The sequence below is a fragment of the Trichosurus vulpecula genome, chromosome 3 (genome assembly GCF_011100635.1).
Source record: "Trichosurus vulpecula isolate mTriVul1 chromosome 3, mTriVul1.pri, whole genome shotgun sequence".
In the NCBI taxonomy this organism is placed as follows: Eukaryota; Metazoa; Chordata; class Mammalia; order Diprotodontia; family Phalangeridae; genus Trichosurus; species Trichosurus vulpecula.
Genome location: NC_050575.1, coordinates 80,711,130 through 80,736,718, shown reverse-complemented (window position 1 = coordinate 80,736,718; position 25,589 = coordinate 80,711,130). Strand labels below are relative to the sequence as shown.

At 39.3% G+C, this 25,589-nt stretch overlaps 1 protein-coding gene across 1 annotated transcript in view; it reads right to left on the bottom strand.

Annotated features, from left to right (window-relative positions):
* TENM2 (teneurin transmembrane protein 2) overlaps nucleotides 1-25,589 on the bottom strand; it is a 1,009,006-nt gene that overhangs the window by 362,972 nt on the left and 620,445 nt on the right. Inside the window, exon 3 of the mRNA XM_036751277.1 lies at nucleotides 4,731-4,940. Coding sequence (XP_036607172.1) covers nucleotides 4,731-4,940 — 210 coding nt within the window. The remainder of the gene's footprint in view (nucleotides 1-4,730; nucleotides 4,941-25,589) is intronic.

Genomic DNA, 25,589 nt, shown 5'->3' with positions numbered 1-25,589 from the left:
ATGGCACATCTCAAAAAGGGGTGTTTCACTGATGTCAAGGAATAACAGAGAATCTGAAACAATTTCTGTCTAGCATATGGGTTGAATAATGCAAGGTAATAATTTTATTTTGCCTCCCTGAGGGAGAGAGATGATAAGATGAACCCCCTAAACCAAGAATTCTTCAGAGAGTAAGGTCACTAACAGGTGAAGAACCACTACAAGTCAAAATTCTTAACTAGCTGAACAAGAGGCCATATTAATTGTTGTATGATATGACACTCAGGGCTTCTTAAACTTTTTCCACTCATGACCCCTTCATCACTTTTTAAACTGTGGGTTTAAAAAGTTTAAGAAGCACTGATGGAATATGTGTAGCACAGTGGATAGAATGCTGGACCTGGGAATCCTGAACACATGAGTTGGAATCTTGCCTCTGACCATGGGCAAGTCACTTAACCTCTGTTGGTTTTACTTTCCTTCTCTGCTAAAAAAAAGAATAATTATAGCACCTCCAGGGTTGTTGTTAGGATCAAATGAGACGATATATGTGAAGTGATTTGCAAACCTTAAGGTGTTATATAAGTGTCAGCTACTGTTACTACTACTACTGTTATAATTAGAGCTAGATGGAAGCTTTGACATAATCTGATCCAAAATACTCATTTTGGAGATGAGTTAAACTTAGACCAAGACAGGTGAAATGATTTACCATTAAACCCAGGCTAACTCCCAGTTAATTGCTTATACCAGTAGGCCATAAGTGGTTCTACAGAAAAAAGGAAACTTCATTTCAAATATGATTCAAAATATTCTACTCCTGAAATATCCATTTATCAAATTAAATGATATTAGTTCATAGGATCAGAGATCTAGAATTAAAAGGGATCTCCCAGGTCATTTAAGGCTCCCTTATTTTTTTTTCAGTTAAAGAAAGTGAGGGTCCCAAAGAGATTAAGAAATTTGCTCCTATAGGTAGTAAATTACAGATCTGGGATTAGAACCCAGGTCCTTTGATTTCACATAAAACACTCTTTCTGTTACATTATGCATTTCTTCAGAAACAGATTATCCAAAAAAGCCAATGATAGAAATCACTCCCAAAGTTAAGATACTCCTAAGCTGGGGTCACTATGCTTCCTTCTTATAAAGGTTTTATTTTACTTTATTTTATTTTTTGTTTTTCTTTAAGTGAGGCAAGAGGAGGGGAGAGAAAATAAATGCTTGTAAATCAAAAAAATAGAATTTAATTTAAAAAAGTAAAAAGAAAAGAGCTGAACATCTTGATAGAATCTCCAGCATATCCTAACCCAAAAATATTGTGTAGAGGAGAGAAAAAAAATAAACAACGGCATTTGCTCTCACATTAGCTAAGCCAGAGCCACGTATTCTGAACAGCGTCCCGTCTGGCTGGATCACGAAGGAGCCCTCAGCCAAGTGCCCACCGAAACTAAGTGTGTTGAACAATAGGGTCAGGAGAGGTAATTGTGTCCAACTGTCATCTGGAATGCGTGTGGGCCTCTAAACTTAATATATCTTCCCTCATTACCAAAGTTCAAATAAATAGAAATCTTAAATCAGTTTAACAGATTGGTTTTGAAAATTAAGACTAAGCATATCTGACTCTGATAACTCAAATTCAATAAATATTCAGTGTGGTCAGTTTCTAGCTGTCACCATCAAAATGATGCCTTGATTAGGCATAAAGTCAACAGAAATACCCCTTTCAACAAGCTCCGATTGTATACACATCCTAAGGAAATAAATGGCTCACAATGCTATCTATAAGAAAATAGTCTAGATGGTGCAGAGAGATGAACTGACCTCTCTTATGGAAATCATCTTTACTCTGGTATCTTTATATGCATAAAAGGATATAGCTTTGAAAAAGTCTCATTTTCTCTGTAATAATTGTCTGTTTTTAAAAAGCTATCAGCAGGTGCACCTCATTTCAACAGCCTCTTGTCCTTCATAATACAATATGCATCCCGATTACACAGTACAGAATGAAAGGCAGAAAAACATCAGCGAGGGTAGTTCAATTAAATGCAACATAATCTCTGCAGCACAAAAATGATTCTGCAACTGAAATCAAGTTCTAATGAGAGAAAAAAAGGAATATATTTCCACATATTTTTAATTATATAGAATTTCCTCAAACATGATTTTTCATAATATATTCCATTAAGTTAACATCATATTTGAAGAAAGAGCATTTTCCGATTCCATTTTAAGCCTGATTTTGAGCAATTACAGTGTCATTGTTCTGTGGTAGAAAGGTTGAATTCATTTACTGTGTGGTTATGCTAGTTATGATTGATGTCTCTTCTCCAAATGATAAACCAATCACCCCAATGATGTAATGTCATTTTAAGAGTGCTATAATCACATTTCTCTCCAACTAGAAGCTCTGATGAGTTCTAATAAAGATTTATGGTAGATTAAAGGCCTTCATAATATCAACAATGGATTGCTCATTTGATGAAAGATTTGATTAGGTAATTTAAAAAAAAAGAATACGAGTTTACTAAATATATCAGGACTGGCTATTGGGAAGGGCATGGCTATCATGAGTGGCTGTCTGTCACTTCATGCCCAGAAGGGGTCCTCTTAAATTCATTTGGGTGGCCTCTTCTAATTGTAAATGTTGAGGCCAACAGTGACATATGCTCATGCATGAAGCCAAAGCACCCCTTTCCATGACAAGTGTAATCTCATTAAGCCATGCTTTTGGCAGAGCCTTCTGTTTCCTATTGCCCGGTAACACTTTGAAGGTAAAGGTGAGAGATGAATTTCTTGAGTGACCAATTCAGAAGTTATAGAAAAAGCTGAGGTCCCCAGCATCAATATAGGAGGAAAAAAAAGGACAAGACATCATTTCCATGAGACTCTCCCAAAGTGTGGCTCAAAAAAATTCCATCGAAGTACTAGAGACAGGTGGCTAACATACAAAAGTATCTCTAGAGCATTGGTGGACCTGATTTCTATAGGAAAAATCAGGTGATGCTGGCCTCAGGAAGAAGCACAAAGAAGGCTTTTTCATGATCAGAATTGTTGGGGACAGGCAGAGTTCTCTCCTAGAAGTTACAGGATCTTCACATGTGAAGGTTTGTCTATAAATTAGTTCAGATGCCTTTACAATGGTCATTCTGGTCCCAGAGATCTCAGGCCAACAGATACCGGTATCAAGGGAGCACAAACATCGTATTTCACTCTGGCCAGATGTTTTTAGTCAGCAGAATAAGAGAGGACAGTTCATCTCTCTGCACCATCTAGACTATTTTCTTATAGATAGCATTGTGAACAATTTATTTTCTTAGGATGTGTATACAGTTGGAGCTTGTTGAGGGGTATTTTTGTTGGCTTTATGCCTAATCAAGGCATCATTTTGATGGTGACAGCTAGAAACTGACCATGTTGACTATTTATTGAATCTCAGTTATCAGAGTCAGATATGCTTAGTCTTAATTTTCAAAACCAATCTGTTAAACTGATTCAAGGTTTCTATTTATTTGAGCTTTGGTAGCGGGGAAAGATATATTAAGTTTGGAGGTCTATATTCATCACAAATAACAATTTAAAGTTTAACATTTTAAGTTTTTTACTCTGTCATAGTAATAGAGCTAGGCAGGTCCTCGGAGGTCATTTAATCCAACTCACTTATTTCACAGGTGAGGAAATCTGAGGTACAGAGAGGTTAAATGATTTTCCCAGAGTCCCACTGGTGATAAGTGTCAGAGGCAGGATTTGAACCCACAACCTCCAGCACCAGAACCAGTATTCTTTCCATTATTCCACACACAGCCTGTTACCTGAAAACCACAGACCTAATTGTGAGTGTGAGGGAGATGTTTACCACTATGCCACATGATCCGTGTATTAAATCTAATCAATGTCACATAAGCATGAATCACTGGAAAGGTCCCTTTAAACTTGGCACAGTACTCAAGGACCATATCAATTAGATGCACTTTGAGAGTAAAATTTCCTAACAACTGAGGCAGCAAAAGTCAGATGTCACCCATTATGAAACGAAGGCACCTTATACACACATGTACTGGAAGGGCACTGGTGTTCCCTCAAGTGGGATCATAATAGAAATGATACCAAACTCAGCTTTCAACTTTAACAGCCCACTTCTGTGTTCTACCTTTGAGATAGTCCTGCTTCTATGCAGAGGCCTGGGGAAATTCCTCCCATCCAAGGAGGCCACCAACCCTCATTGGGATTAATAAAGCCTCTTCAACAACAAAGACATACTTGTAGTTTTTGCATTCTTTAAGTCTTTACTGACAAAAATCCTCTAGACGAGAGGTTCTCAACCATTACTTAGGAGGGATCATAGATAGACCCCTTTAGGAGTTTAGTGAAGCCAATGGACCCCTTCTCAGTTTAATGTTTTCAAACACACACAAAAATAGAACACACGGGATTACAAAGGAAATCAATTATATTGAAATAAAGATTTTTTTTTTCCTTTTCCACAATCACGGACCCTTTGAGGATCTGTAGACCCCAGGTTAAGAACTCTTTATCTAGAGTGAAATGAAGGAGGGGGAAATAAATGTCATTTGCCTTGAAAATGAAATGCCTCATAATGAGGAATGTCTTTCCCCTCTACTCCCTGCCACATTTCCCCTCCTTCCACCCCCTTGTTTCGAAAACTTCTGAGCAAAAAAAAAAAATAGTCATATGACAGACATACACAAACAATCACACATCCAAACTTGATGTGTTTGCTTTTTCCTTACCACTGCTGGAGGCTTGCTGGGGCCCTGAGCATGCTCTGAGCAGATATGAATTAGGGGAGAATTCCTCATCAGGGTTGGTGTCCATGATTTGATGGGAGGTGTTGCTGTCTAGCAATGGCATCTGGCAGCTAACTGGTGGAGGATTATGGGAGCTAGGCAGCTGAGCAGATGGGAGAAGGCTAGACGAGGATGTAGGTGGAATGGGACGACCTGGGAAAGAGGACAGAGGGATCAAAGGTCAGCAATGAATGTAATGATATAATATTCAGAAAGTTATACTGAAATTGGCTAGAAACAGAAAGGTTTAAAAAAAATTGTGGTCCACTGAAACGCTGCAGGTGTTATTAGAAGTAGTCCAATGTGTAAACTTATACCAGAGGAAGTGGCGTCTGTCATTTCAGAAACAACATGACATGCTGCACGGCAGTCCATCTGCCCGGGTTAGGCAAGGTAAGATCAAGTGAAAACGGATTAGGAAGAGGAATCGCAACTAATGCCCACCTCAAATTACTGGCCACACTTAATTCCCTATGGTTTCCACCATTCCAGGCACTGTGCTTAGCCCTAGGGAGAAAAAAAAAAGACAAAGACACTGTTCCTGTCCTCGAAGAGCTCACAATCTAATGAGTGAGACAACATGCAAAAAATTGCTAAGTGGAACAAGGAAGAGGGAGGAGCCAGGAAACGGGATGCTCCTGAGAGATCTCAGATGATGGTTACCCCTTTCTCCCTCTGGGCACATCCCCAACTTTTCCTTTCATGTGGTTTGTAACACCTGGCAGCCAAATTACCAGGGAAAGATAATCACAAGGTACAGTTTCACTTGCTTTATTCGTACATCTATGAAACCTCTCAGTTGCCCAAACTTTTTTTTTTTTTAAGTTCTGCAACTATGAAAATGTGCCAGCCACAGCAACTCATGGCTCCAAAGCTAAGAGAAGGAAGGTAGGAGGTGGTGAGAAGGAAGAGCATGGGGAAGGAAGAATGGGGGGAAAACCCAAAAGGGGGACACTGCCTCTATGCCTAGAGTATGCTCCTTCCTCACCTCTGCCTCATAGCTTCTGACAAAACTCAACTCAGGTGCAAACTTCTGATGACACCCACTTCTAGTGCTCTCCTCCAAAATTACTTTGTATTTACTTAGCTATATTTATGTAGTTTCCTCCAGTAGAATGAAAGTTCCTTTAAACCAAGAGCTATTTGTTTTTCTCTTTGTACCTATTGCCTAGCACAGTGTCTGATACATTAAGTCTGTATAAATGTGTGCATTATGAATGAATGAGGTTCCTCCTGAGCACCAAGGTTAGAAAGCTACCTGTCCCTCAAGGAATCATCTTCTTACAGGTATTCCCCATTTAAGGAAATTCCATATATACGACACAAAATTTGTAAATGAGATTACTTTTGAGGGCAGGGTAATTGTTTCTTACAGAGGTTCTCCTGCAATAGTTTCTTTTAAATGATAAGCTTTTTTAGTACATTTCAGTGTTTGCTTACACATGATTGGCATTTTATGTTGTTTTCCCCATTGCCTTTTATGTCCTCCACTCCTTTGAAAGCAGAGACAGTCTTTTTTCCCATCTGTATCCCTAATGTTCAGCATAGTGCTTGGCACATGGTAAATTCTTAATAAATGCTTTTTCATTCATTGATTTCCAAGATGACAGAGACATGGGAAGGCAAAAATATTTAAAGTTAAAAAGATTAGAAGCCTCTGTCCAGTGAAGGACAACCATAAATGAAGATAAAGTATCCCTGAAATCATGTCAATTAAGAGTGAATAGGATTTGATTTACTAAAATTTAGTGTGCATATAACTGTTGAAGATCATAGCCCTGGTATGATGAAAACACTCAGTGTACCTAAGAGCACTACGCAGATTTGGGGTGTTATTACTGTTGTTGCTTTTAATAATAATTACACCCGTGCTGCCAAATTTCCAGGCCAACTTTCCAGAATGTGAATTATTACTTCATCCCACTGGCCCAAGCTCACTGATATCACTGAATGAAGGGCTTCTTCCAAGCATCTCTCTTCTTTAAGGGATAGTCTAAATAAATTGTTGGCTTTTAAGTAATTAGGAAGGAGGGGGTGGGGGAAAGAATAATAACAATCTTCATTATAGGAATTTAGAGAATGGGAGAGTGATGGAGACTAGGACTATAGGGAGACTTCACAGAGGACCTGACTTTATTATAGCAGGCATTGAATAAATTGTTGTTAAAATGAATGGAATTTAACTGAATTGAGGGATGTGAAGAATTTGGTGGAGAGAAAAAGGATATTCCAGGCAGGGTAAGATTTCATGGGCATGTTTTCTGAGATTTAAAAATAAACATAAAAATTTGGAAATCCCTTTATCTAAGCTACAATCTCCCGCTACTGCCCTCTCCCATGATGCAACTGTGTTATGATGTCAGAAGTAGTCACTCGAGAGAAAAATTATTTACCTTATTCAAAACCATTGAACATAACCTGGGGATTCCAAAGTCAGAGACATTGGAACAGAACTTAAGTAGTGTTGACGCCTACTTAAGAGCAAGGTTCTAGCCAGGAACAAATTTTAACTTAGACAATTGATAAGTTTCAAAGTTTGTATTATTGTGGGCATATCTGAGACTGAGTATATTGTACAACTGGGATGGCTGGAAGCCAATTTTTAAATTCCTTTGAGCGACTGAGATGGAATTAAATTCAAGTTTTCTAAGAGCCTGATATGATAGTTGCTGTGAAATCATTCTTCACATGAACTTTTTTGAAATTTCGTTAAGCCTGAATTCATTTCATAGAGTACAAGACAGAACTGCTTTTTAATTTGTACAAATACAGACAAAGAACAGCGAAAGCACTGGGGTTACTAGAGTGCACTGAGACTATGTATATCGCAAGCTAGCTTGATTCCTGTGATTCCCCTGCCCCTCTGCTTCCAGAAAAGAGCATGCCTTTGTTACTCCCTAAATTCTGCGCCCTGGGACCTACTGTGAACGGTGATATTGCTCAATCCACAGATCTGTCCCAATCAACTGCTATCCTGTACTGTATTCGCTATGTAATTTTCTAATTTTGTCCAATTATGCTAACATTTTTTCCCCCTGTGACTGTTCCAACTGACAGAGACCATCTGCACAGATACAGACAGGTTCCAAAGTACAGCGGCAGAAGCTGAAAGTTAACATGTTTCTCTTTGCTTTCCATTTCCTGCAAAACCACTTAAGGTGGCATGGCCCTCGGGTGTATTTCAAAGGTTACAGGGTGCACAGCAGATGGGGCAGCTTTAATAGATTTGTTTAACACACATATATGCAAATATACTAAAATCTCATTAAAGTGACATTCTTCTTAGTTTTTATTTTTTATTTTTTAATATGCACAATTCAAGGCATAAGCAGCTATCCAGATGATTGGATTGATTCCCTGATGCCCTTCCAATAAAAATAGGGAATGATCCAAAAATGGCTAATTTAAGGTCTATTTTTTTCTGGTCCCAAATTAATGATGGTTTACTATTTTTTTTTTTCAACTCCTACAATTAGCATTAGAGACAAGCCTCCTCGTGGCTGGTCCATAGGCTACCTGGTAACTTTACCTATTCTTGATAGGGATCAGTGGTGTCCGGGTGGAAATCAGGATATGCCAATAGCAGTAAGGTCTGCATTCTTTAGAGTGATGTCTCTCTTAAAGCATCATTTTGCTTCTTAAACTGATTCTCATTTGCATGAAATATCTGTACCACCCCAAGGCCAATCTACTGCATTTCCTTCTCTCCTTCACTTCCCAAATCCCCACTACTCTGAATAGGGATTTGAAAACAGTTGTTGGCTTAGAGTAGTGTGAAACTTTCTGGATCTGTTTCCAAATGTACTTCAAAGTAACTGGATCATTTTTTTCATTCATGGAGATACAAAAATGTGTAAGTCATGCTCATATTTTTCACATGTTGTCAAGGATGAGGATTATATGAGTGGAAAAAGCGATAAGAAATGGGGAGGGGCAGAGGAATGCACACTCTGACTGAATCCTGTATTAAATCTGATGAAGTTCGATTATCTCATGAAATTCTAATTGCTCACCACTAAAGAAGGACATGTCAAAAGAGCAAAAGATTTAAATCTAGGAGGGACCTTAGAAAAGTAGAATGCACATATTTCTTTGCCCTATGGAACTATCCTAGAATATATTGGAGAAGCCTGTCTAGAAAAGGGAATGAAACATGTCCAGAACACAGGTTTGTCCCGGCATTATCCACAGTTTGTTCTTTTTATTTTCTTGAAGATGATTTCTTGAAAAAAAAAAAAGGAAAGAAATGATTGATGTGAGAAATGAAAAAAAATCTACTCTGCCTGGTGAGAGATGAAGAAATTGTTCATGAATAACTTCATCCATGTGAAAATATGACCTCTTTCAAGGTCAAATTGATCTCTAGAGAAACTAGCACAGAGCCACTGGTGTTTCACAAAGGCTATGCTGACACAAGGCCAAACATCTGGTTGAAAAGTGAAAAATTCAGTCAATGAGCCAGATGTTTCCACAATACTTGGCATTGTGTGAATGAAGCCTCCAGATGACTTTTCACTTTCCCTACAGATGTTTTAATGTTGCATAGACAGAGCCAAAATCTCTCGAGGTTACAGAGCGTAGTTCAGGTGAAACATAGGAGAGAATAGATATATTTTCAGTATCTGAGACATTTCTTTGCCTCATTTTATGCATTCCCTGTTTCTTTGAAAATACAATCCTCCTTGCCCCTTAAATTACACTTTTAAATCAGCAGGAAAGTTCTTCAGAAAAGACACCAAATTCTAGGACGACTGTCTGGTTTTGATTACAGGAGAGCAACGAGGCTTCTTATCTGACTTGCATAAAAATTCAAGGCAGTGTGAGGTCCCCATCATCAAAGTAGACTGTGGCCCAGAGAGGTTCTGCCAGAGGTACTATCATAAATGCACGTGGTGCTATTATACAGTGAGAAGCCACAGGAGGGTGGCCTCCCAGCTAGATTCCCTGGCTCAGGTTTCTTTCCTACTTCCTAGTCAATTTTGCACACCCTAACCAGATTCATCTTCTTAAAACATTTCATTCACGAGGAGACTTCGTTGCTCAAGGATCCACATTCAGCCCATACTGCTTCCCAGGGGGTTGGAGCTAGAAGGGGCCTCAAGGGTTATCTTTGCAACCCCCTCATTTTACAGATAAAGAAATTGTGGCCCATGGAGGTTAAATGACTTGTCCAGGATCACATGGGTTCTAAGTGTCAGAGGTGGGATTCAAACACAGATCCTTTGACCTCAGATACCGCATACTTTCTACTATATCACACTGCCTTTCAGAGTGAAGCCTAACCTTAAGGTGATCCTTCAAGTAGATGAATTTAACCTAACCAGCCTGACTCTTACTGTTAGGATCTGGTTGGTCCCCTCATTATTTCCACTTCATTCTCTCTCTGAGGGAGAGAGACAGAAGGCAGAGACAGAGAGATAGGGACAGAGAGACAGAGAGAGACAGAGATTGAGAGACAGGAATTGAGAGAATTGAGAGAGAGAGAAAGAGAGAGGGGGATTCAGATTGAGAGGGAGAGATTGAGAGAGAGATTGAGAGAGACAGAGACAGAAAGACAGAGATTGAGAGAGAGGAATTGAGAGAGATTGAGGGAAAAAGATTGAGAGGCAGAGATTGAGGGGAGGGAGGGAGGGAGGGAGAGAGAGAGAGGAAGAGAGAGAGAGAGAGAGAGAGAGAGAGAGAAAGAGAGACAGAGAGAGAGAGAGAGAGAGAGAGAGAGAGAGAGAAAAAGAGAGAGAGAGATCTCAAGATCCCTCACAAGCTTACTTGTCATTTCTTTTCTCCACCCCAGTCTCCCCACCCCACGTCCAGGCTGGGATTTTGGGAGGGGTCCAACATATCAACTCTCAACCCCAGCATATGGAGAAGTGGAGATATTCAATTTCTTGTCCTACTTCTTCAATTAAAAAAAAAAGAAAAAAAAAAACATAGCCTGAAGCAAGTGAGTTTCTAGCCTCAATCACAAAGCACAACCGAAGGGACCCTAATGAATCCGGCAAACAAGGATTTTAAAGTGCAGAAAATGTCCTTTGTTTCCGGCTGCTCAGGTGCACTGCCGAACTTAGGCTGTGATGTGTGAAGACTTCACATACATATGTTTTCATTTATGTCATATTGTCACATCTTCGAGTAGCTCTTTGGTTTCCAATGGAAAATTCTAAGGACACATTAGGAGGACACAGAAGCAGTTTGGTGTAGTAGAGATAGCAACTGGGCTGGGAATGAGGAAAACCTGGGTTCAAATACCTTCCCTGAAGTTTTTCAACTGTGAAACCCTGAGCTAAACTCCACAGGATTAATTTGCTACTGTTAGAGGGAGTTCCCACACTGGGAGCTCCTCCACACTGATGAAACCACAGCTCTCTTCTATTCCAGTAACAGGAGCTAAATTCGGTAGGATGTCTGGCTGGATCACAATTGGACAGCATTTTCGATGATCTCAATCTATTTGCTGTCGCAAAAGCTCATCTCTTTAATGTCAATATTTCCCCAAGGGATGTTATATGGCGTTGCCTCTGGAAAATTGCAAGACTCCTTTCATGACCCCAAACTTCTCCTTGAAACAAAGGTTCGTCTTTTTAATACTCATATTCTATGGGTGGTGTTGCTTGCCTGCAAATCTTGGGATATGAAATATTTTGAAAAATTAAAAATGAATATCCATCCGGGAACAATGGAGGGACTTGTGGGAGGTGTAAGCAGGCTGCCCCACCATCAGTTTAAAAAAAAACTATAAAGAAGAGATGGAATAAAGGACATCATCAAACAAACAGGTGATTGAAAAAGCAGATGGACTGAACATGTGGTGAGAGACTGGGATAAGTAAGTGACACGTGGATTGGCTGTGTGCTACACAGTGCTGGACCTAGACTCAGGAAGAACCAAGTTCAAATCCAGCCTTAGATGCTTCCTAGCAGTGTGACTCTCAGGTAGTCATGTAACCTCTGACTCAGTTTACTGCCCTGCAAAACAGGGATAATAATAGCACCTACCTCCCAGGGTTGCTGTGGGGAACAAGTAAGATATTTGTAAAGTGCTTGGTACATAATTCTCGCTATATAAATGCAAGCTATCCTTACGGTTACTATTATTCATTATTACAATATTTTCAAGAGGAATCAAGTAATTCCCCTGGTTGGCAACTTTGGTGTCCCTCCCCCTTGTGGTGAACTTATGGAAGGACAAGGATAAAAAAGTCTCACGAGATCCGAGCAGATATGGATGGGTTGCTTACTACTTCTAAACCTGGAGAATCCATACATTTCAATGAGACCACAGATCTATTTGAGCACTGACCATTTGATTAATGCTATATAGCTGCTAGTCCTGGGGAACCCCAGCGGCCATCCCACTGAGGATGTGCCTGTGTCCTGCCCACTTGCAGTGACAGATGTGTTCTGACCTGAGTAATTTCCTACAGTCTCCATCCTAGCTGCTTCCAGTGAGACATCCATCGGGCCTCTTGAGAAGGGCCACGCAGAACCAGAAGCTTCTTATGTGATACCCCCTCAGTTGGTCCCCTTCTTCATTATAGGGGAAAGGGTTTCATCAAAGAGGATTAGCCATTGGACAATGAAATATGCCCACTCAGTAAACCTTAAAGTGAGATACAACTTCTCTCACTCAGTTTCCTCAAATGTCAAATTGGGAAAATCATAGCACCCTCCTCACAGGGTTGTTGTGAGGATTAAATGAGATAATATTTGTAAAGGATTTAGAACAGTTCCTGGCACATATTAAGATGAGTGTATGTGTGTGTGTGTGTGTGTGTGTGTGTGTGTGTGTGTGTGTGTTGAGAGAGAGAATAATTATGTTTATTCTCCCTTCCTCTCTAGAACTTGTGGTTTAGGACTTTCCAGAGCTTCCTTAGACTTCCCAAGACGAGGGGAAGGAGATTTCTCTCCCCCTCCTTGAGCAAACTGTAGTTAGTTCACAGGGTTGTCTGGGTGAGCATGAGATTGGGCCTCAAACTCCAGCTGCCTCTTCTCCCTTTTTTTTTTTGAGCGCAGGTGACTGAAGAGTGATTCTGAGGTCAGTGGGGTTTTTCGGGTTGGTTTTTTTTTGGGGGGTGGCTAATCTTGTAAATTCAAGAGTTTGGAATCTCCTGGTCTGTAGTCCTATGTATGTTTCATTTTTTAATGTTTTAAGCATTGATCTCCTGGGAGAATATAATGACGGAAATGGGTTACTATTTCATGTCAAGACGTGTTTTTTGGGGTCTTTCATGTTTTAGTCACTTGTTTGATGGTAGAAGAAATAAATAAATAGCTGTCCTACACCTCATCTACTTTGTAGATTAAATAACTTTTTAGAAGGGATCCCATTAGTCAAGACATTCCATCTCTCAGTTCTGGGCATTCTTTCTGCTTGTCCCCAATGCCTGGAATGCTCTCCTTCCTCATCTCTGCTTATTGGCTTCCCCTAGCTTTCTTCAAATCCCAGCTAAAATCCTATTTTCTACAGTAAGTCTTTCCCAATCAACCCTCTTAATCCTAGACATTTTCCTCTTTTGATTTTTCCTATTTAACCTTTATACAGCTTGTCTGTACATATTTTCTTGTTGTCTTCCCCTTCAGTTTGGGAGCGTCTTACAAGCAGTGACTATCTTTGCTTCTTTTTGCATCCCTAGTACTTAGCATAGGGCCTGACATATAGTAGGTGCTTAGTATTTATTGACTGACTAATCCTAGAGTTGTACTCTTGGATGGAGATGCAATGGGACAAAACAATGAAAAAAAGACTGAACCCTATCTCTGTTAGTCATTGAATCCAGTCCCTGAGAGCCCAGAAGTAGGGAGGGCCTTTCAGTAGGGCAGCAGGTTTGCTATACATGGAATACCACAATCTCAGGGCAATCAAAAATAGAATGATGCAAAAAGTAATGGAAAGATTCTCGGTGGGTTTGAGTAGCATAAGGCAAGTCATTTCAGAACTGGATGTGCTGCGGCCATCAGCTAGTGCCCCCCCTTCCCCCCCATTAGAGAAATGGGGGCATCTCAGCCCAGTGAAGGATCCTCACTGCCGTTCAAGACTGTACAGGCTACGTGTGGACTAGAAAAGGTCAGACATGCTCCTCTAAGGATGACACAGAAGACTGGAAAAGAAGGTTGCCATGTGAGGTCGCAAGAATGAGACGGATAATCTGAGTGCTATAAAGGCATGTTAAAAGAACCAGAGAACTGCCACAAGTATGTTGGGACAAGCATCAAACTGCATGAACAAATGGGAAGGAATTGAGTTACACTGGTGAAGGGAGGACCCACGATAGCTAGCGTTTATATGGTGCTTTAAGGTTTGCAGAGTGCTTTATAAATATTATCTCACTTTATCCTCACAACCCTGGTCAAAAAGGGGTTACTGTTATCCCCATTTTACAGATGAAGACTTGAGGTAGAGGGTAAGTGACTTGCACAGGGTCATGCAGCTTAAGTGTTTAGGGCTGGATTTGAATTCAGACCTTCCTAATCCAGTGCTCTAACCATTGTGCCACCTAGTTGCCACTGGGATATATGTGATTTTATAGTCTTTCTTTCTCTTTCTATATTTACACATATAGGTATCATGTATACACACATATATGCCTATAGATACACTTACATGCACATATACACAGAAATTAAAACTGCACTTAAACTTTTGGGACACCCTGTATAGTGACATATAGATACCCATATATAAATAGACCCATGTAATCATGCATACAAATATACATAGACACATATGCTTCATTGATATTTTAGGATTATCTGGCCAGTTATTTTTTTTTTTCTCTCAGAGCCCCTTAAAGGCTGCCGGAGGCAATCCAATCAACCAGATAAGCTGCACTCTAGGGAAAGCTCTGTTTTTATAAAACAACTTAATTTGTTCTACCCCCAAATAACCTTATTTTTAATTTTTGCAACAAGAAACCTAATTGCCCACTTCACTTCTACTCAGGAAAATCCCCAAAACCCAGTTAAGCATTTTCTTGATAAACAAATCTTTACAAACTAGCCATTGGAAAAAAAACAAAGAAGAAAGTTTTGCTTAAGCTGTTAAAACTAATTTATTGAAAAGCTTTGTGTTGGGTCTGCCCCCAATTTAAAGACTCTCTTTTTGGAATCCAAGAACGATGGGGTCCCCACAGGTTTTCCCTGAATAGATTCATGCATCGTTAACATATTACACCAAGGCTTTGCATGTTTATACATCGCATCTTCTCTGCCTCATGGTACTTTAGAAGACACCAAAAATAGATCAGGATCTAGATGGAGAGTGAAGTTTATTTTAAAATAATATGATTTCAATAGTTTTATAATGGTGGCAATCTTCATATTCATGAGATTGAAAAGAAGTTAATTTGCGCTATTTTCACATCTGTAGGCTATAGATTGCCAGAAATCTCCACCGTATCTGCAATGACATAAATGTTTATCAAAAGCAATAGATCTTCAGATAACCTCCTATCCAGGGATGTCAAGGTGCCCCATGAACATTAATTAAATCTTCTAACCTTTCTAAGATGAGACAGTGTTTTATATTTCCAAACTTTCTAAAATAGGATGATGCTATTAACATCTTGAATGCATACATTAGAAAACTAAGACATAATGAAACAGGCCTTCTTAACTTATAGCCAGCCAACACATATTTACTGAATGCTTAGTCTTGTGATAAGTGCTATGGAATATATGGCAGCGTACAACATGTTCCTTGACCTCAATAACCTTATGTTTTACTTGGAGAAGTAACATCAAACAACAAGAAACAAGGGTCAACAATAGAAGTCAGTACAAGAGAGTGTATAATTTTGTTTTGGGCCACCTAGTTGAAGTCAGAAAGACCAGAGTTAAAATCTGGCATGACCCTGGGCAAGTCACTTAACCCTGTTTGCCTCAGTTCCACATCTGTCAATGAGCTGGAGAGGGAAACAGTGAACCACTCTGATATCTTGGACAAGAAAACCCCAAATGGGGTAATGAATATTTGGACATGACTGAAAAGACTCAATAACAACAAAAATAATTTCGTTAATGGATGAGACGTTGTCAGATAGTTACCGAATGATCACTAATTTAGTTATTGGATAATCAACAAATGGTCATAGCATGGCAGGTGCAACATCACAGAGCAAGGACTAAGCTAAGTAGACAGTCAGCATTGGGATAGTTAGCATTGACTATCCACCCAGCTTAGTTCTTGCCATGTGGTATAATGATGAAGGCATTAGATCTGAAGTCAGAAGATCTGGGCTTTAATCTTGACTTTACCTTTTACTCCCAAGATGACCCTGTTTAAGTCATTTTTATCACTCTGGGACACTATTGCCACACCCACAAAAATGGTTGGACTAAGTAATCTCTGAAGTCTCACCTAGCTCTGGAGTCTATGAAATCTATAAAATGAGTACAACAGACTATATCATCTCCAAATTCCCTTACAATTCTAAAACCCTATTATCAATCATCTTTAATTACGTAAAGTGATGGGAAGGGAATTGTTAAAGGTTTGAGAAAGCCAAACATCCCCAAACCTTTCCCTTCTGTTCTAGTACTTTTCCTGAAAAGCAAAAGGGATTATGCCAGAAATTGGATATTACTTGGTGAATTTTATGTTTTATTTGCCAGCCATTATAACAATGTTTTCTTGAAGCCTGCTATATAAGGTTGGAGCTACATGAAGCAAGCACTTCCAAATTTATAGACAGATAGAGATATCTCGATATATGTATATATATATATACACACACACACACACATATATGTCAGGATATATAAGAGGCAACATGAAATAATGGATAGAGAGTTGGTCTTGGAGTCAGAAAGACTTGGACTCAAGTTTCATGTCTAACACATTTTGGCTGTAAAACCCTAGACAAATCCTTTAACCTTTCTGTGCCTCTAGTGAGCACTAAGATAGATGCTTTAAGACTATAGTTTGTATAGCAGTTGCAGGCATGCTCTGGTAGAACAAACTTCTCCATTGGGAGCTTCTTACACCAATGAAATCATAGATCCTGTTAAAACAGAGAGACGCGTTTCTACTTCAAAGTATCCAAGTATATACTTGTCATGGCTATCCATCAACTAGAACTTCCCTTTCCCCTATACACAGGCCCATATACCATGATTCTTTCTAGGGAGGTAGAAAAAATGGTAAGGATATGGTAGAATAGAGGGCATTCTGGTAAGAAGGTAGATAGAGTAGGTCAGAAATTTCCAGGCTCCCCAGATTTTCTCCAGACAGACAGAAAATTGCCACAAAATGAATGCAGAACAGCAAAAATAAAAGCGGTAAAGCAGTTGTCCTCTTAAGATAACTTGACAGGACTTCAGGAAAAACCGGGTCTCCAGGTGCTAAAGTTTGGCCTGAGTGAAGTGTAGACACTTATAGGCCAATTCCACTGAATCAACAAGCGGAAGGCCCCTAGGACAGCTCCAATGAGAAGCAGGCTAGGCCTCAAGAAATTTCACCTCAACTTTCACCTCGTAAGTTGTTGCATATTTGGAGGGAACTGCAAGTTGTACATGGAAGATTTGCAGTTCCATGTGTAATCATCTTTTTTATTGTACTGTGTTATGGAAATACTTGTTTTGTTCCATGAATTGAAAATAAAAAAAAAGAGTAAGAATCTGTGCACATCATAGAATGCTAGAATTCCATTTTATATTTTAATTATAGAAAAATAAATGCCATTTGCATTTATCAAAAAATGGTAGAATAGTGTGTGGGATGAAAGACCCTCACCAATTAAATTTATAATAAGGAGCCATCTCAGGGTGGGAACAGAAATAAATTTTATTCAATTCTCGAGAATAGGGCATCCTCTGCCAAACAGATCTAGGAAGGGAGGCACTTTACAAAAAGCAAAGTGCCAATAATTATACCTAACACAAGAGAATTCCCACCCACTTGGGACCCTTCTCACCACTGGCTGGGAGGAAGGCTTACAATCTGAGCATGAAAGCTAGACAAAGAACTAGGAAATGGAGGCACAGAAACTCCAATTCCCATTCCCTTAGTTAATGATTACAACTGAGGTGACATCTATAAATCTAAAGAAGGAGAATAGGATAAGGGGAGGGGAAGACCCTCTCCATTCTTTTACAATACTTTTACAGTAAAGGAAAGCAGGTCACAGTGACCCTATTCTTACTGAGCAAATCTTCAAACCAGAACCAGAAGAAAGAACAAAAAGTTTCAGGATAAACTTTCCCAGAGGCTGAGCCATCAGACTCTCATTGCCTCAAAATTTTTCCACTTCCCTATTTCCCTATTTCTTGATTTTTAAACATTTCTTAGCATAGATATAGATATATATTTATACATATCTTCCCTATGAAGTCTTCACATTTTATTTACCTCACACAAATAGGTACCTGATCTACTGACAAACATGTAGTCTAGAAAGATCCCTCTAAACTTTATATTTCCTTATCTCTATACATGTTTAATCTCCCTGTAGAATGTAAACTCCTTGAGGACAGGGACTATTAGGTTGATTTTTTTTAGGGGGAAAAAAATAGAAAACTCCCTCGAAGCTGGTTGACATAAGTATTTTCAAAATCATAAACTGTCACTAAAGGTGTCATGTCCAGTTCTCATATGGATACAATAACCACATACTCCAATGAGTTCTTTCCAAGAATATTGGCTTTCAATCAGTCTTATGCCTAAAAGACCTTTACAAAATTGTGTGATGTTGTGAGTGGAAAGAATACTTAAGATGAAGACTCGGGGAAAGGAGTTCTGTTTATGATTGTGCCGCTAATGAGCTGTGTGACCTCAGATAATACACAGCATCTCTCTGGACTTCAATAACCTGGGATTTCATTTCTTCACTTACAAAACAAGGATGCATTACTATGGTCCTTTCCAGACCTAATACTGTACGGTTCTCATATATTTTACAGGCAGGTAGTCTGACAATCTAGAATATATGTATCTGACTTGAGGTCACCTGGCCTCACTATGGCCCAGCAAAAAATTCTTCGCTTAGCTTGAAGATCATAGCTTTAGACTTGGAAGGGACCTTTATGGTCATCTGATCCAAACCCATTATTTGACAACTGAGGAAACAGAGTAGTCAAGCAAAATGTCCAAGGTCCAAGGTATGATAAACATCTGAAGTGGGTCTTGAACTTTCCACTGGACCATACTGCATCCCAGGACTCTGAGAGCTTGGAACACAAGAGTGTCACTAAGCCTGGCTTTCTTTTTTCCTTTCTATCAGGCTACAGACTACAGAGAGGCATGGGTCCAGTTTTCTTCAAGGGAGGAAGAATGACCCAATCTCATCCCTCTTTCTTAGAAGCCAGGGTGGAAGGAGATACTTCTAAAACAGCGTTCTCTGAAGGATCATTTAGAACACCTTACCTGAAAAAAAAAAAAAAAAGCTCGCTCCTAGGACTCATTAGGGGCAGCTAGGCACAGTGGATAGAGTATTGGCTGTGGTGCTAGGAAGACTCATCTTCCTGAGTTGAAATCTGATCTCAGACACTTACTAGCTGTGTGACCCTGGGCAAGTCATTTAACCCTGTTGGCCTCAGTTTCCTTATCTGTAAAATCAGTTGAGAAGAAAATGGCAAACCACTCCAGTATCTTTGCCAAGAAAACCCCAAATGGGGTGACGAAAAGTAGGACACGACTGAAATGACCGAACAAAAAGGACTCATTAAGGGAGAAATGAGAAGAATTCACTGTACAATAAGTAAAAAGCGAAGAGAGAACCATGCCAAGCTATGTGTACTCACAACACAGTTAACCTATATCTAGTGTTTGGTGTGATGGCAAATTTGTGTCTAAAATAGCACTGTACTTGGTTGTAGCTAAACAGATGTTTTAAATTGAATATGCTTGATAGTGGCACTAAAGGCTTTCCCAAACCTACCCGTTGAACATCCACAGAGGCCCATGGCCTGCCCCTGGAAATAAAGTGACTATGTGAAGTTCTCCTTTCATAAGATTTTTTTTTAGTTGACTCGACTCAGCAAAATTAAGAGACCTCAGCAGGGCAATGTTGGCCAAGTCCCTATTTTCCCAAATAATACCTTTCTTGCCTTTTACAAGCCTGTTTGAGGACCTGCGGTGCATCCTGGCTACAATTCAAAGCCTGTCTAATGAAAGCACCTCCACTGTCAGCAATGTTAATGTCACTTTAAAGAGTGTGAAATGTTGCTAAATGTGTCAGAAAACAATTAGATAACATAAGAGGCATGTTTTCTCAGCACACAGCAAAATATATTATGCAGGCAGAAGATAAACTCAAAGTTTTCTGAGGTATAGCACATTCAGCATACTCTCTCTCTCTCTCTCTCTCTCTCTCTCTCTCTCTCTCTCTCTCTCTCTTTCTTTTTAAATCCAACAGAGAAATTGTTTGGCAAGAGTAAGCCCTGTTTCAAATACTTGGAAAAGGCATAAAGGCCTGATCTGCCTGTGACTGCTACAGTTTGATCCTCGGACTATCAGGCTCCAGGAGATACAAACAGTCCTCAACCCAAATTAAATGTGTGCCCTCCTAATTAGCATTATAAATATAGGTTTGCCTGAGCCAGAGTTGATAAAATTACAGCGTTGGGCTGGAAAAGAATCATCTGCTCTCCCATACGGATACAATAGCCACTGGTTTTGCATGCTTGAAACAAGGCGTTCTGAGTCTTCAACCAACCTCTAGATAGGTCAGCTTAGGGAGCTAAGGTAAACACCAAGGAAGCAGCCTAGAGCCAGCCCTGGTTGTGCTGGATCCAACTTGTTCTGTGAATGCCAAAACATAGGGGATTTTATTCTGAGGAGAAAGGTTCTTAACAGTAAAAATATGGTGGTGGAGATTGGTTTGAATTCCATCTGTAGGGATTCACAAGTGTGTCTCATAACAGGTCTGGCCTTCCTAGATTCTATGATACACATTTTAGGATTTAAATGTCTTCATAGAAGTCATTAGATAAAGTCGTGGTGATAAATATCTCCAGCACTTTAGAGTGCTACCGAGGTGGTCCTTAGCAGCTATCTTACCCAACTCCCTCACTTTATAGACCAGGGGTTTTTAACTTTTTTTGGTGTCCTGACACCTTTGGCAGTTTAGTAAATTCTTTAGATCCTTCTTAAATGCATAAAGTAAAATACATTAGACTAAAAAGGAAACTAATCATATTGAAACATGAAATATGAAAAAACCCTCGAATTCACAGACTTAACTTTAAGGACCCTAAAACTGAGGCTTAGTAACGTCCCATGGCTTGCCCTGTATCACATAGCCTGTTAATAGACATATCCAGGAATTGTAACTTATAGCTTGGTATCTCTCCATGTTCTCACAGGAACTCAACTAATTCATAAGTACAATAAAGGAAAGATCTGCCTTAGTATCAGTTCATAAAAACATTTGATCTTGGGGTTTTAGCTATAATTTGAAAAACATTTGTGAAATAGCCACTGTGTGTAAGGTGCTATATGACAGGCATTTGTTGCTGTTGTGAAGACCCACTCTTCGTGACACCATGGACCATACTATCCATGGGGTTTTCTTGGCAAAGATACTGGAGTGGTTTGCCATTTCCTTCTCCAGGGGATTAAGGTAAATAGAGGCCAAGTGACTTGCCTAAGGTCACACAGATAATAAATGTCTAAGGCCAGGCTTGAAATCAGGTCTTCCTGACTCCAGGTTCAACATTCTATCCACTGAGCCATCTAACTGCCTCTTAGGCATAGATAATATAAAAAAGTTCAAGCTTTGGAGCAATTTTTTAAAAAAGGTCTCTTTTAGGACATATTAATAGAAACATAGTATAATGCAACAATAAAAATGTCCTGTGTCTTTAGGCTATATTAAAAAGAATATGGTGTGCATATCAACAGAAATAAGCCCAACTGTACTGTTTTGGTTCTTTGACTGCAGATTTCTGTTCAGTTCCAGGTACCACTTTTTAAGACGGACAATGACAAAATGAAGTGTATTCAGAGGAGGGTAACCAGTATGTTGAGTGACAGTTAGTGGTACTTGGGGTAAAAAGGAGGGTCATGAACCTGTGTGTTCAAACATGTGAAGGGCTGGCATACAAAAGAAAGAATTAATGTGTACCTTGTTGCTCTAAGGGCAAAACCAGGACCTACATAGATAGACACTAAAAGAGGGCAAATTTCAAGGTAACACAAGAAGGGATGTCCTAATAAAAGAAAGCTGTCCAACAACAGAATGGTACTCTTGGTAAAGAAACTCCCCACATGTAAGCAGAGGTCAGAGGATCAGCTGTCAAAAATACCACAAAAGGGTTTCTTGGATTTGGTGGTAGGCTAAACTAGTTCATATTAAATTATAAGATTTTATGATTTTTTTTTTAGCTACTGTTCTCTGAGGCAGGGGAGGCCATGAAAGGTCAGAGGCCTAGGCAGGTACTACTATTCTCCTCCTTTGGGAATCAGTGATATATTTGCTCTAATCCCTTCCTTGCTGAAAAATGTCTAGCTCCCAGCTGAAACTTGAGACCCATATAGACTCATCCATCCTTAGAGGACTTAACTTTATTTAAAAGAAACATGTCACTGTGTTGAAATTTAAGCTCAAATTAATTATAGGAAATGTAATATTTAGGCAACCTCAGTTTCAGGATTCAGCATTTCAGCTTGAAGCAGTTTCCAGTATTAAATGGGAGATTATAACTGGTCTCAACATAATAACCCTTTCTGCATTTATAGCTGCTTTCATCGGAGGATCTCAAAGCACCCTGCAAACAATAATTAATTTTCACCTGGGAGGTAAAGAAGCCTTCCTCTGGCTCATTTGTTAGAGCAGGGTGTGACTTGTCAACGATTAGGCAGAAAATAGAAGGGGTGGGGGGTGGTGCTTTGCTTCTCTCACCTGCTTGCCCTACAATCAGACTAAGGAGCTGCATTGCCTCTTTCTAGCACTGATCTGGCAAATATTGACCTACTTTTAAAGGGATCCTGCCCCCTATTTTAGAACAGCTAAATTCAGTCACAATAGGATTTCACTGGGGGTGGAGTTTCTTTCCTAATAGACATTCAGACCTGCCATGAAAAAAATTAGGTGATCCATCTAGAACATATCTGGTTAATCCCAGATGAGGATGCATTGTGCTTACAAGATTTCTGTTAAATCTTACCACTTTCTTGGCCCCCACTCCCACCCCCAAATCACTGTTTTTGTAGATACACAGAGTAGCTCAACCACTTCAGGATATAAACATCTGGTACAATTTTATTCCCTACTTATTCAGCAGCCCACCAAAAATGGGAGGGGTCGCTGAGAGAGGCCCACGATAAATTCAATTTTCTGAGGATCTTGGAAATCCTATAGGCTTCCACAATTCTCCTTCAGCAAAAAGACCCTGAGTGGATAGCATACAACCTTTTCTCTTCTACATATGCTAATGAGGATCCTCCCCCACCCCCCACCCCATCCCCTGCTTTACTTATCATACTGGTCTTTATCTTCTCTCTCCTTCCCTACTTAATTTTGTGGTATTTGGTCACATCAAAGTTATCATAATGTAACCTTATCGTTGAATTCTTTTGTAAAAGTGGGATTTGAGGCTAATCAGGGAGTACCACCTCATGAGACCCTCAAGATTAAGACTGTGGAAATAGTATAGAAGTTCTTAGTCAATAGCATCTGTTGCTGGCTCATATGTTTTCTTTGTATGATACCATGTTTTTCATTGAAAAACTCTTTTTCCTGCTCCTCCCCACCCTCCACTCCCACCACCCTATTAAGGCTTAATGGCCTATCATCTTTAAAAAGAAACAAAAAAAAATCCTGTGCTAACTGAATCTCATCTAATCCTAATAGTTGTCACACCACCTGAGCAGTCACATAAAAGGTTGAAAGACATAACAGAAGAAATGAAAAGATATCAAGAATTACTGATTTTTAGAACTGGAAGGGACCCTTAGATTTCACCTCATCCAATCTTCTCATCTGCAAGATGAGGAAATGAAGGGGCAAAGAAGTAAAGAGGCTTGCCCCCTAAGGTCACATAACAAATTAGAGGGAGAGTCTTGCAGCATTCTCCCATTCCATATGATTCAAAATGACGGTGACCTTTGCCTTGAAACTCCTCAGAGTTAGTTCAACATTTATGGTTCTAGAGAGAAATAATGCTTGGTGCAATATCCAAAGAATACTTCCTTCCTAGGTGGGGAGGGAGAGTCAAAGAAAAAAAAACTTGCCTTTTCATCACTGGAAAACACAAACAAGAAAGAGGGCTATTGCTGGGGTCCAACTGCAGGTGATTTAGGGGAAAACATGGCTAAGAAAGTTCAACGTGGCAGCAGGACCAAGGCAGGACAAAGTCAGACATGCTTCAGAACTAAAATCTGGACAGACACAAATGTATTGACATTTGCTGCCATGGAAAAACAAAACACCAAATTCCTTTGCAAACCCATTTTCATATGCATATCTATCACAAAGGGAAGAGAAAGGAAGAGCACAGTGTAGTAAATTAATTTTAGTCATGTTGCCTGATTTTTCCTTCAGCTTGACCTGATTTTCTTTTAAGCCTTAGGCATGGTTAATTTGTAGAGTGTGTGTGTGTGTGTGTGTGTGTGTGTGTATGAAAATCTTTTCTTGAATATAAACATAACCTTTTTCATACTTAAAAAAATAAAATCACATCTTCAGGACTTTGAAAATGAAGGGGATAGGAAACATGGAAAGAACTTTGTTTTTATAGTTTTTGCACATTGGATGAGATATACATAATAGAAATAAGAGGCCAAACATATCTAAGGTAGATTTTTTTTAAACCTAGAAACATAGAATTATACTACATTACAAGCTCCACAGTTCTTATTATTGGTAGGAGTGTGGTTATTTGTGGGGAACTCAATAAATAAGAAATATTTCTCATTTGAATTTTGCTGAAGTCAAGCTACTTTATCAGAGGGGCTGAAGATTAATTTATATCTGCAAAGCTTAAGACCTTAAGCTCAGGACTGAAATAGAAAACCTCAAATCTGCAATTTCAGTTTACATAGAATAGGTAAAATGAAAGTCGAGATATTATCCATGGAAATAAACAGTTGCTTAATTGGGTCTGTGTGACCTCCCATTAGGGACAGAAACAGTCGACAGCAGGAAAAGCTACTTAAGAGCTTTCTTGACAAACTCAACAAGTAACTCCACCGTGAAAAAGGACAGATATTTCCTAACATACTATGCAAGGAAATGTAACTAAAAAAAAAAAGCACATGGTCTCTATCTGTGTAAGTGAATGAATGTGAAATCACTTCTCAACTAGATTTCATTTGAGATAAATGCCTCATCCTGCAAATGTCCATTGGGTTATGAAATCTCCAAAATGGTTGGATGTTCCCTGATAGTTCAAACCTATGAGGTAATACTAAAACTCATCAGAACCATTCTATTCTCAAATTTCACCAAATAGCCAAACATAAAGCACAACTACTTTTTTAAAAACCTGGGAACTGCAATACTTTCTGAAATGATGACATACACCAGAAAATCAAAATATCTAGTATTTAAGCAAACAATCTCCCATCTGTAACTCATATTGCTTTTATAGTTAGTAAATTGAGTTTAGAATCAGAATTTGATTTGCTTTTGTCCAGGCATACTCCTTTTCACCTAATGTCGCGATTTCTTACCTGTTACAAAGAGCACATGTAACTCAAAATTCGACACCTACCCATGGGGCGAAAACAAGACAGAAAACAGCCAATACTGCAGGTCCATCTTCTCTAAAAATCATATGAAACTTATACAGGGCAGGCATGAAAGCCAAAAACATGGACTTATTAAAAGAGGGTCCAAAGAGATCAATGCATGGGATAATAATTGCTCAC